This window comes from Gopherus evgoodei, chromosome 4 (genome assembly GCF_007399415.2).
Source record: "Gopherus evgoodei ecotype Sinaloan lineage chromosome 4, rGopEvg1_v1.p, whole genome shotgun sequence".
In the NCBI taxonomy this organism is placed as follows: Eukaryota; Metazoa; Chordata; order Testudines; family Testudinidae; genus Gopherus; species Gopherus evgoodei.
This window is the reverse complement of record NC_044325.1, coordinates 70,639,557-70,652,256: the sequence shown is the minus strand read 5'-3', so window position 1 is coordinate 70,652,256 and position 12,700 is coordinate 70,639,557. Positions and strand designations below refer to the sequence as shown.

The 12,700-nt window shown below is 42.9% G+C and overlaps 1 protein-coding gene across 5 annotated transcripts in view; it reads left to right on the top strand.

The window, feature by feature from the left end:
• Positions 1–12,700, top strand: part of SMOC1 (SPARC related modular calcium binding 1) — a 193,685-nt gene that overhangs the window by 121,900 nt on the left and 59,085 nt on the right. For 2 of the 5 annotated variants that reach the window (XM_030559688.1, XM_030559686.1), the window contains exon 6: positions 11,497–11,586. The exons of 2 other annotated variants lie outside the window; for them this stretch is intronic. In XM_030559688.1, coding sequence (XP_030415548.1) covers positions 11,497–11,586 — 90 coding nt within the window. The remainder of the gene's footprint in view (positions 1–11,496; positions 11,587–12,700) is intronic. One more of the 5 variants, XM_030559687.1, reaches the window with a different exon arrangement.

Below are 12,700 nucleotides of genomic sequence, written 5' to 3'. Positions count from 1 at the left end.
AGCACCTGGGCCAGCTGCACCGGCTGCTGCAGGGGCAGTCTCGGGCCACCCCCCTCCCACAGCAGCAGCAGAGGTTTGGGTATGGGTGGGGACCCAGGGTTGTGGGTTGGGGAGCAGGAGGAGGTGAGGGGGATCTCCCTGGAAGTGGCAACATGTCCCTCCCTCAGCTCCTAGCTTTGCGTGCTGCCTCCCCCTGCAGGCACCGCCCCCACAGCTTCCATTGGCTGTGGTTCTTGGCCAATGGGAGCTGCAGAGCTGGCACTTGGGGCAGGGGCAGCAAGCAAAACTAGGAGCTGAGGGAGGGACATGTTGCCACTTCCAGGGACCCACAAGGAGCTGGGAAGGGAGCCTGTCAGCCCCACCAACCCCCCCGCCACTAGCCGGGGTCCTAGACCATGCACTGCTCCCCCCAGCACCTGCGGTGCTCCTCGTACTACCCCCACGGATTTAGTCAGGGGTATATACTATAAGTCATGGACAGGTCATGGGCCGTGAATTTTTGTTTACTGCCCATGACCTGTCCATGACTTTTGCTAAAAATACCCATGACTAAAATGTAGCCTTGGTCATGATTTTATAGGCCTCTATCATATTCCCCCCCCTTAGCTGTCTCTTTTCCAAAATGAAAAGTCCGTCTTTCTATTCTCTTCTCATATGGAAGCTGTTCTATATTCCTAACTTTTGTTGTCCTTTTCTATACTTTTTCCAATTCCAGTTATCTTTTTTTGAGGTGGGGCGACAAGATCTGCAGCCAGTATTCAAGATGTGGGCATACCTTGAATTTATACAGAGGCAATATGATATTTTCTGTATTATCTATCCCTTTCCAAACGATTCCCCACATTCTGCTGGCTTTTTTGATTGCTGCTGCACGTTGAATGGATGTTTTCAGAGAACTATCCACATGACTCCAAGATTTTTCTTGAGTGGTAACAGCTAATTTAGCCCCCATCAATATATAGTTGGGATTATGTTTTTTCTAATGTGCATTACTTTGCATTTATCAATATTGAATTTAATCTGCCATTTTGTAGCCTGGTCACCCAGTTTTGTGAGATCCCTTTGTAACTCTTCAGAGTTTTCTTTAACTATCTTGAGTTCTGTATCACCTGCAAATTTTGCTACTTCACTGTTTACTCCTTTTCCCAGATCTTTTATGAATATGGTAACCAGTACTGGTCCCAGTACAGACCCCCTGGAGGACACCACTATTTACTTCTCTCCATTCTGAAAACTGATAATTTCCTGTCTTTTTAACTAGTTACTGATCCAGGAGAGGACCTTTCCTCTTATCCCATGACAGCTTACTTTTCTTAAGAGTCTTTAGTGGGGGACCTTATCAAAAACTTTCTGAAAATTTAAATATGCTATGTCTACTGCATCACCCTTGTCAGTATGCCTGTTGACCACCTCAAAGAATTCTAGTAGATTGAGGCATGATTTCCCTTTACAAAATCCATGTTGACTCTTTCCCCAAGAAATCATGTTCATCTATGTGTTCGATAATTCTGTTCTTTACTATAGTTTCAACCAGTTTGCCTAGTACTGAAGTCAGGTTTACCGACCTGTAACTGCCAGGGTCACCTCTGGAGCCTTTTTTAAAAATTAGCATCACATTAGCTACCCTCCAGTCATTTGGTACAGAAGTTGATTTAAATGATAGGTTACATACCACAGTTAGTAGTTCTGCAGTTTCACATTTGAGTTCCTTCAGAACTCTTGGGTGAATACCATCTGGTCATGGTGACTTCTTACTGTTTAATCAATTTTGTTCCAAAACCACCTCTAATGACACCTCAGTGTGAGTCAGTTCCTCAGATTTGTCACCTGAAAAGAATGGCTCAGGTTGGGGAATTACTGGAGGTTGCCTTAAGACAGAATACAGATTCTAGTGCTGCTTGATGGCAATGCAAATAGTTTTGGTTTTTTCAGATCACACTGAAGAAATGGCAGGTTCATTTATTTGTCTTGTCTGCATGCACCACAAATGCATACATCTCACTTTGGCGCAAGGGACATCTCTACTAGGCAGGCAATGCAGTGTGCTAGACCAGCTTTAGCCGTTGTCTCCTCCTTCCCCAACTTCTCCCCATATGGTCTATGCCTCTGGCAAGATTGTTTATTAATATTAACATCCAATATCTGTGCCTCTTTCCTTGATAATGGCAACTCATTTTACTCCTGACATAAACATATACTTAGCAAGCAGCTAGTGATTGGCTTGGAGAATAAAGATTGCTTTGTTAGAGCAAAATTATTTTGCCTACATTGTGGATAAGGCCTATTATTTGAAGTGTGGCTCTGCCCTGCATATTCAGTGTGAGTTCTGTGTGTGGATGCATGCAGAATGCTCCGTAGGGAGGTTGACAGTAAGGGTAACTACAGGGGAAATTCTCCCCATGAAGAGTCTTTGCCCTTCTAGTCAGTGCAGGCAAACAGTCATCTGGGTACTTAGCCACACCATTGCTACACTAAAATGAAGGAATAATTGTCTTCTGTCCTCCGGAGAGTCCCATGATAGTGGAAGCTAGGTGGCCTTCTGGCTCATAGCCAGTGTCCTGAGAAGATGGCAGGAGGAGAGAAGTATTTGCATCTATCAGTGTCATACCTTCCAATGGTTAGATTTTCCAGCTCTGCTTGCAGAGATTTATTTTTCTCTCCCTCCTCCCAACAGGTGATGCAAGTGTGCAACAGAGAAAGGGGGACTTGTGATGAAGAAATATGGTTTCAGGATTGCACACCACACTGTCTTCTCTGTCCTATTAGCCATGTCTGTTTCTTCTTTGAGTGCTTGCTCATGTCGATTCCATTCTAGGTGTGTGCATGTCCATGTGCACCGTTGTCAGAGATTTATTTTTTCTTCGTGGTATCCATAGGGTCAGTTATGGCGCCCTCTGGAGTGCTGTGCTCACATGTGAGTATATCAGGCGCCATTGGCTCTGTGCCCTGACTCTGCGCCACTGGCTCTGCACCCCTCTTATTGCACATGGTGGTTGGTTGGAGCATCTCTGTCCCTTGCCTTGCAAGTGATCAGCAGTTTCCTCCTTCACTTCGTGTGTTAGAGCTGTAAATAGTTTTGTTTACTGTAGTTAGTTAGTAAGTAGCTGTTAAACACTGTAGTTAGTCAATTACGGTCCCAGTGGGGACTTTTCTGGGTTTTAAGCCCTGCACTGACTGTAATCTCATGTAAAAGAAGTGTAGCACTGTAAGAACTTTCATCCCAGGACACACAAGAGCATGACATCTGTTTGAGGGCCCTCCTCATGGAGGCAGCTCTCTGCTCAGCCTCAGAGCCGTCCCAGCTGGACTTGACTTCTAGTACTTGGCCTTGTTGCTCAGTGCACCCCTGGCACCAGGCTCTACCCGGCACAGTTTCCCTTCGCTGGTGCCCAAGAAGAAGTTGAAAGTGGGACTCGGCACTGAGTAAGAAGGACCAAGGGACATCAGGTAAAGTACCCTGTTCGGGCTGCTCACCCCCCTGGAGCCACATGGGGATACATCCCCTAGGGGACCTCCTGCCCCTGCAAGGGATCCGCCACACACCTTAAGGGGCGGAAGGGGACCCATACTCATGGTGGAGTCAACATCTTCCAAGCCCCTCCCGACGACCAGAGAGCAAAGGGCTCTTCCAGCGCAGCTGGCACTGCGTGCTATGATGGAACCAGCAAAGGCTCCTTGTGAGGGCAAGCCAGCCATGAAAGTCTCCCACAAGGTGAGTAAACACTGCTGGTCTCTGGAGCCGAGGCAGAGCTCTTTGTTGCCGTGCCCCTGGTCTCTGCATCAGCCCAGGTCACTGGTTTGCCAATTCAGATTACTGGCTCCGTGCTCCTGGTCTCCACCCTTTCATCGAGACTCACCCAGAGGAAGGCGCTGGTCACTATAAGGTCTTCATCAATCATTCTCCTGCTGATCCTCTCCATGACATCGATCAGTCACCTACACCACAGGAACATTCCTCAACACAGTGCTGCTCACCCTACTCCCAGAGCAGATCCCACTATTCAAGGCACTGTTCCCCCCACGGTGACATTTAGTCCCTGTGGTCATCGGAGGAGGATTCTTCCAGCATGGAGAGGGAGTTCAGCCCCTCACTGAGACAGCACCGTGGCAACTGGGCTCTTGAGGCTGCATCCACCTCTGTGATGCTGTCCTGGCAGCAGGGCCAGTGGCCAGCACAATGGTCCTATTGGAATGCCTGGGGTATGCTGGTTATGCTAATGCCCCCTTCGCACCAATCGTCGATCGTCGCTTCAGACAAGCATTTGGCGGCACCGAGCTTGGTGTGTGAAGTGCAATCGGATGCTGTGGTGGAAGGGCAGGTGCCCACTCAGAGACCTACCACCTTCCCCCAGAGGGGATTTTGCCCCCCGGGCCCTCCCCTGGTGGTCCAGTCTCCTCATCCTCTCCAGATGAGGCTGTGGTGGGGCCCTCTCATGCTAACCCACCAGACAATTTTAAGGAGCGCCAAGCCCTGCTCCAAAGAGTGGCCACTAACTTAGACCTAGAGGTGGAGGAGATGGCGGAGCAATCAGACACCTTGTTTAATGTGCTTTCCTCATAAACCCCTGCCCATGTTGTGATTCTGGTGCACAAAGGGATCCTAAAGATTGCCAAAGCCCTCTGGCAAACCCTGTCCTCAATCCCACCCACCTCCAAGAGGTTGAAAACAAGTATTTTGTCTGAGCCAAGGGGTTTGAATACTTGTATACCCACCTACCCCCAGGTTCATTGGTGATTTCTGCGGCCAATGAGAGAGACAAGCAAGGGCAATTTCGTTCCACCCCCAATAATAAGGAGGCCAAGAAACTAACCTTTTCAGAAAGCAAATTTATTCTATGGCTAGTCTTCAGTTCAGGGCTGTGAACCACCAGGCTCTTTTGGGGAGATATCACTTCAACTTACAGGACTCTTTCCTCCATAAATTCAAGGATTCGATGGCCCATGATGTGGCTCAAGAATTTGGGGCCCTTGTTGAGGATGGTACTATAGCGGCTTGGTGTTCCCTCCAAATGGCATGGGACGCTGCTGGTTCAGCGACCAGGGTGGTTGCCTCAGCAGTGGTCATGAGACACAGTTCCTGGCTTCAGACCGCAGGCCAATCCGAGGAGTTGCAGTCCTCAATCCAGGATCTCCTCTTTGATGGGACTAGGCTCTTTGCAGAGCAGATGGATGTGAGGCCTCTTCCATCCCCTCCCTGGATCTGGGAGACTGGTATACCACTCTTGACTTCAAAGACACCTTTTTTCATATTTTCATCTTCCAAGGACGCAGATGTTTCCTCCCTTTTTATGGTGGGCCAGCGTCCCTTCCAATTCACAGTGCTCCCCTTTGGCCTCTCCTTGGCCCTGCATGTATTTACAAAATGTATAACCCTGGTAGCAGTGAGTCCAGGTCTATCCTTATCTCAACAATTGGCTCAGCCAGGGCAGGTCATGGGATCAAGGGCAGAGCAGTCTCAATCTGGTGCGTTCCACTTGTCGTGACCTGGGACTGTTACTAAACAAAAAGAAATCGATCCTTATACCAGTGCAACAAATAGTTTATAGAGGCGGTCCTTGAATCCACATGGACCACGCACATGGGCACACACACGCCTAGAATGGAATGGACATGAGCAAAGCCTCTCAAATAACAGTTATGAAAGGTAGGTAATACTTTTTTCTAACCATCCAAAGAACACCATGAGAAATGAAATATATGATCCCATCATCCATGCTGGGCTGCTATGGATGTGAGGATAGGACAGAGATGCTCTTTCTTTGCCCCGAGTTTTGGGAAACTGCAGCTAAGAGCAAAGTCCTCTTGATGATTCTGTAGGTGCACATCAATCGTGATCTGGAAACATTGCCATCTAGTGGTGCTAGGGTACATGATTCACCTATTTCTCTGCTCATATTCTGTATGGGCAGCTGCTACACTTGCACAGCTTTCTTAAAGCTATAGGGTTTTTTAGTTCCTTGCAGGAGGCAATAGATTGTAATTAATAATGATGAAACATTTTCTTGGCATTTTAAAGGAACTACATATCCTTCTTTTCCCCCTATGATATTGTATTCTAGGAACTTCTGGGAAATCTGAAATGCCCTGGTTTTTCATTTTATCAGAACGCTATTTTTTTTAATGACTACAAAATGTTTGTTTATAACTTATTGCTATGCCAATTAGAATTTTCTCAGTGTTTTTACCAGGAACAAACAGCCCAGTGGAACGAGAGTTCAGTTTGACGAGCAATGGCTTGAGTGAAAAGAAAAGTCAAAGGAGAATAGACACTATCATAGCTGCTGTTCTGCTCCAAGTTGAAAGCATTGTGAGACACAGAACAAGTTTCACTAAAACTTGTTGGGAACACTGAGTTGTTGAAAAAATCCTCTGGTCCGAGAAATAGACATGCAGCTGGCAGCAGCAACACTAGTGTGTACTTTGTAAAATAAAATGTATTTCTTGTCTTGTGACTATTACATGACCCCTAACCAAACCAAACCAAAATATTATGTCTCCCTGGTTTTTTATTTTTAAGTGAGTTCACCTCTGCTGTATTTTTATTTATTTTTAAGTAAATGTGAGGAGGAATCATGTTTCTTAAACAGGACAGGTACTGTGTTCTCTTGTGTCTGGAAAGCATAATTTTTGGTGCTACCATGATGAATTTAATAATTGCAAATTCAGCTTTGGCAGTTAAATGGGGGAAAGTGTGTGAGGTTTTATTTGTCATATTAAGATACTTAGTTTTTAGGAAGATCTTTTAATTTAATTTTATATTTATAGATTTTTATATGTTTATATTTCTATATAGAATATTTTATTATATTTTTATCTATTTTTATATTTATATAAAATAAAAACATACCGTTTATAGGCTGTGTTTTGAGGTTTATTTTCAATTGGTGCATTATCCTGAAAATCAAACCAAACTGATAATTAAATGACTATTTCTGGCTAACGCTAAAAGGAAGGCCTCAGTTCTTGAGAAAGAGTCAATATTTACCAAAAATGTTTTGTTTTTTGTTTGTTCTTGAGATAAGCCTAAAACAACCTCCCTGATTAAATCATGCTGAACTTCACCAAAGTTCAGATCTAGATCTGAATATAAAATTTATGGCTCAGATCTTTTTCTAGCCCCTCCCCCCCTTGTTGATTTGAGTCACTGTTTTTAAACTTGAAAAGCAATTCTCAAGTTACTCAGTGGATAAGCATTCCTGGTAATATTCTAAAAGAGATAACCATACTGGCAGTTCATTGTGCCCAGTCCTTTCCTAATTATATAACTTTTTCAGACTGCTGTATGTCGTGTTGACTTCTAAATCCTTAAGAGCCAGCTAAACTGTTGATATGTTGTTAACTGCTTCAGTGGAGTGGCAGAATATCACCTAAGAACTATAATTTTTTTTAAAGTAGTTGCTGTGGTTTCATGAGTCATGTTGAAGCCCAGCACCGTGTTATGACAAAGAATGAAGGTTAACTTACCTTTCATTAGACAGCCTCATTTTTAAGGGATAACATCAAGATAAAATCAAGGGCCAAATTGTCCTCTAATTCCTATGAAGTCAAAAGAGTTACACTAGGAAAGCTTTTTTCCTGTATACTTAAAAATTTTCTTATCTTTGTTACGAAGTAATATTAAATATTAAATATTAAAACTAGGAGGTGGTTGTAAAACTAAGTTCAAAATTTTTCACAGGGGTAAAAATGGTGGTAGTGAGGAATGAACTGGAATTTTTCTATTTTGACAAAAAAATAAAAGTTCCTCAGTTTGTGTTTTTCCACAAAATGTTTTGAGGTTTTTGTTGGAAACACTGAAAAACTTCAAAAGAAAAGTTTTCCATTAAAATTTCCACATCCCCATAAAGGGGGGATTTTTGGTTGGAAAAATCTGTAAACCAAAACTATGATCACTTCTACTAAGAACGCTTCGTTTTACTTTTCATCATTGTTGCTGTCTGTGAACTTCTTTCACTTCCCTCATCTTGATCAGTAACCGGTCTATTTCCCTTTCATTTTCTTATTTTATTTCCTCGCCTGTGTGTGTGTGTGTGTGTGTGTGTGTGTGTGTGTGTGTGTGTGTGTGTGTGTGTGTGTGTGTGTGTGTATGTGTTTCTGACACTATATGGAAATTTTAAACTTAAATTGAAAGCAAAATCTATTCCTTGAAAGTTCATTGACATTTTTATTCATATTAGGTTAAAGCCTGACCCCACTGAAGCCAAAGGCAAAATTTCCAATTTGACTTCAATAGATCAGGATTTCACCCATTGTTTATTTGTGTATAGAGCTGGTCAGGAATTTTCCATTAAGGCTTTTTGGCAAAATGCAATTTCTGCACAATTGAATGTTGAGAAAATTTCAACTTTTCCAAAACTTTTTGATATTTCTGTCAAGAAAACGGAAACTAAATATGTAAGGTAATGTTTCATTTCGTGGATAGATCTCTGAAGATGTCCGCGCAGTGTGCAGAGGTGGTCAAAAAAGCAAACGATGTTAGGAATCATTAAAAAGGGAACAGAGATTAAGAGGGTAAATGTATTATTGCCCTTATATAAATCAATGGTACGCCCACTTCTTGAATACTGCGTACAGATGTGGTCTCCTCATCTCAAAAAAGATATACTGGCATTAGAAAAGTTTCAGAAAAGGGCAACTAAAATGATTGGAGTTTGGGATGGGTCCCATATGAGGAGAGATTAAAGAGGCTAGGACTTTTCAGCTTGGAAAAGAGGAGACTAAGAGGGGATATGATAGAAGTATATAAAATCATGAGTGATGTGGAGAAAGTAGATAAGGAAAAGTTATGGGAATAAGTAAATAATACAAGAACTAGGGATCACCAAATGAAATTAATAGGCAGCAGGTTTAAAACAAATAAAAGGAAGTTCTTCACGCAGCGCACAATCAACTTGTGGAACTCCTTACCTGAGAAGGTTAGGACTATAATAGCGTTTAAAAGAGAACTGGATAAATTCATGGAAGTTAAGTCCATTAATGGCTATTAGCCAGGATTAGTAAAGAATGGTGTTCCTAGACTCTGTCAGAAGGTGGAGATGGATGGCCGGAGAGAGATCACTTGATCATTACCTGTTAGGTTCACTCCCTCTGGGGCGCCTGGCATTGGCCACTGTCAGTAGACAGGATACTGGGCTGGACAGACCTTTGGTCTGACACAGTACGGCCATTCTTATGTTCATGTAAGCTATTAGAACAGGACTAGATCCATTATGGGTGTTTCCACTTTTCTCTGAAGCCTAATATATTGATCACTGTCAGAATATAGGGTACTGGGCTGGCTGGATCAATGGTCTGAGCTGGTGTGAGAAATCCCCTGCTCTTAGAATAAGGAAATGATTGGTCTACAGGGAAATAAAATGCATTTGTATGTTTACTTAATATAAATGGCTATGCAAAATAGAGGTTGAACTTGGCTGTTACTCAGCAAGACACCCTAGTAGCACTCTATTGGTGTCTACCCAGTTAGCTTCCTTTGTTAAAAGTGAAAACACATTTCTAGCCCTTCTAGGTGTAAAGAAGACATTTAGGGTGTGCCTCATTGGTATGCTGTTTACCTGCACCTGTGAACAGCCAGCGTGGAATGACAGCTGTAAAGGAGGAATACACTGACTCCATTTTATCATAAGGACATGCTAACTCTGAAGCCTAATGATGGAAGTGTCAACATTAACTATTTAACTTCTTGTCATTTTAGTAGAAACATCCAGCTATTGTTGGCATGCGGGCAGACCTGTGGATCATGGGAGGAGATTGGGTGGAATCCTGCTGCCTTCTCTTTGGCCTGATCACTGATGCAAACTCTTTAAAATACAAAGAATGACTAAAAGATGCAGCCAGTGCATAAATATTAAATTTATTGGGCTAAACCCTAATTCTTTTTACCTACTCAGCTTTTACTTGGTTTTTATTCAGGCAAAACCATCATTAAATGGGAGCCTTGCCCAGCCCAGATCCCGTGAGCTGCTAAATACTAGCAGTTACTAGTCTCTTTACTTACTCCTGCAGCACTGGCCATTTCAGCTGAGAATTTGGCCCACGGATATAGCACTGTTTTATACATTTATATGGTAAAAATTGTATGCGTTCTGTGTGTTCACATGTATTCTAACTACACTTGCTGAACATACAGACAATGCGTGAATCAAGGGGGCAAATGTATAGAGGTCCTCTATTGCTGTCTCCCATCTCTTTTACTTTCATGGAATTGCACAGGTGAAATGAAATTTGAACCGTACTTTTTCAGTTTGGGTTCCCTTTCTGATTAATGTACCTAGAAATAAATAATCAATGCTCTGATTAAAAGGTATTTAAGCTCAAGTCAATTTAAAAAAAAACCTCTTTGTCATGAGAATGTTGCCTGAATAGTCTTGTTTTCCATCGATTCTGCCCCCGCCCCAGCCTCAAATATTTTGTTAGGGGCTTTGTAACTGTTGAGCTCTCTCCCTTTCCCATAATGTGTCTGATGTAAGGTCATGCAACAAAGGCATGTTGTAAGTTCTCTAAAAGCATAACATGCAAGAAATATCCAGGTTTTCCCCTCACCCTCACTTTATACAGCACCACCACACTGTACAGCAAGACTGAACTGAGGAGTTGAATTGACTCTCCCAATTATTTTCAGTGTAACTCAGTGTTTTCCCTTTCAGTTACTTCTACTGTGACCACACATACTATATTTTAAGGCCATATAGAGATGGACATAGAAAGGGACAACAAATTCAAACACCCTGTAACTTTCAGAGGGCGGAACCAGACCCGAGCACAAATTTAACAATCAGTGGCTGTCTGCATAATGTAAAACCGGCATATAATCTTTTGCTTCTGCGGCCCTGTGATTTTTGTTTTTTCTTGTGGATTTGACTTTGTTTGGTGTACACTTTTAAGAGAGAAAGATTCCACGCTTGTTGCCAGAAGGCACCGAAACATAATATATCGGGGAAAGCTAATCTAAGAAAAGTTTTTCTTCCCATCTCTCATAATCATGTCAGAGCTAGAGGGCAGCTTGACGTTACCACTGTAAGAAATAAGTTTTCCTATTGACAGACCATTTTTAACAGCACTTCAATGAATGGTGATGCCAGGCTCCACGTTGGTAAGTTTCAGAAGACGTTCTTTAAACAAAGAAGATAATTAGAAGGACTTTGGTCCATTAATTCCCAGCTCCCTGGTGTCACAGGATATCAGCTGTGGGGGATAACTCCACCTGATCCTAAAAGATGACCTCTAATCAGTGCATCAGGGAGAAGGGGAAGACACCCATGGTTCATGTCAGTGAATTTCCCGCACATAACAATCTTAAACCTAAAGGTAGTGATCATTGCATGTGTACTGTGACATACCACTACTGTCCAAGTAAACTCTGAAAATTTATTATGTCTTGACTTTCTGTCTTTCTGTCTATCTTTCTTCTCTCTCTTGGACTTGGCCGGGCCATGTACAAATCCCAATCATTCAACAGTACTGGAGAGTAGATAGTATTTACCTCAATAATGGTAGTTTCTTTTCGGTTCTTTTTAACCCTCAATTCAGATGATGGTTCGAAGCCCACGCCTACCATGGAGACCCAGCCTATTTTTGATGGTGAAGGTAAGAGCCTCTCTTTTAAATACATTTTTTTCTCTCTCTCGCCTTTGTTGTTCAAACCCTGGCTTTAACCTGCAACGCAGTAATGCCCTGAATCTTAAGTTGTCTCCAGTTCAGAGTACCCTTGGGACATGAGGTATTTTTCCAAATCCTTTCCCATCCTCCCTTCTTCCCTGGTATCCAACAATAACACCAGTTGGACGAATCCTTTGGATAACCTCCGAGAGGAAGATGTCATGGCTAAAAAATGCTCCCTGAATCAGAAATGACAGTTTCATATATTCCATCCTTCCTCCCCACTGTGGTATTGGTACAAGGAGTTTCATAACTTCTGCTGAAACACAGCAGCTTCCCTCAAAGGGAGGAAAAGGCTAAACTACAGTCTGTGAATGTTGACTTGGAGAAAAATGTTGGGAGATTTCTTCATTTACTTAATGGAAAATGCATCACTGAAGAGAAGTGGTAAATGAAGTCAGCGTCCTGGGCCCACCTGATCCATGGTCCACCAAGGCAGTTTCCTCTTTCAGATGTGCAGACTCAGGAATTGTTGTGCCTCAGTTCATGGGAATCCTTAAATTAAAGCAACACTGCTGTGATCAGTTATAATTAGATGTGAGCCAAAAAATGAACCTCTGCTATGAACCCCTTCAGATGTCCTGGCCAGGGGAGAGCTGCAGATTTTAGTGCTGAACCTAAGATTTTAAGATGGCGTTGTGAAAAGCGACAAAGTCCTGTGGCACCTTCTAGACTAACAGACATATTGGAGCATAAGCTTTTGTGGATGAATACCCACTTTGTCAGACGCAGTGGGTATTCACCCACAACAGCTTATGCTCCTGTTAGTCTATAAGGTGCCACAGGACTCTTTTTGCTGCTTTTTACAGATCCAGACTAACATGGCTACCCCTCTGATACAAAGATGGAGTTGAAACCAAAAATAGAAGGGATTTGGCAGGACCAGATGGTGCCACCGGTAGCTTCTCCCTTCACCTGACATGAATAGGTGGTTATGATGGGTTTTGGTTTTGGGGGGTTTGGAGGGCTAAAATAAGCATATTTAATAGCAAGTGACTGCAGTTCCATCATTTCCATTTGCATGGACCTAGCTTTTATACAA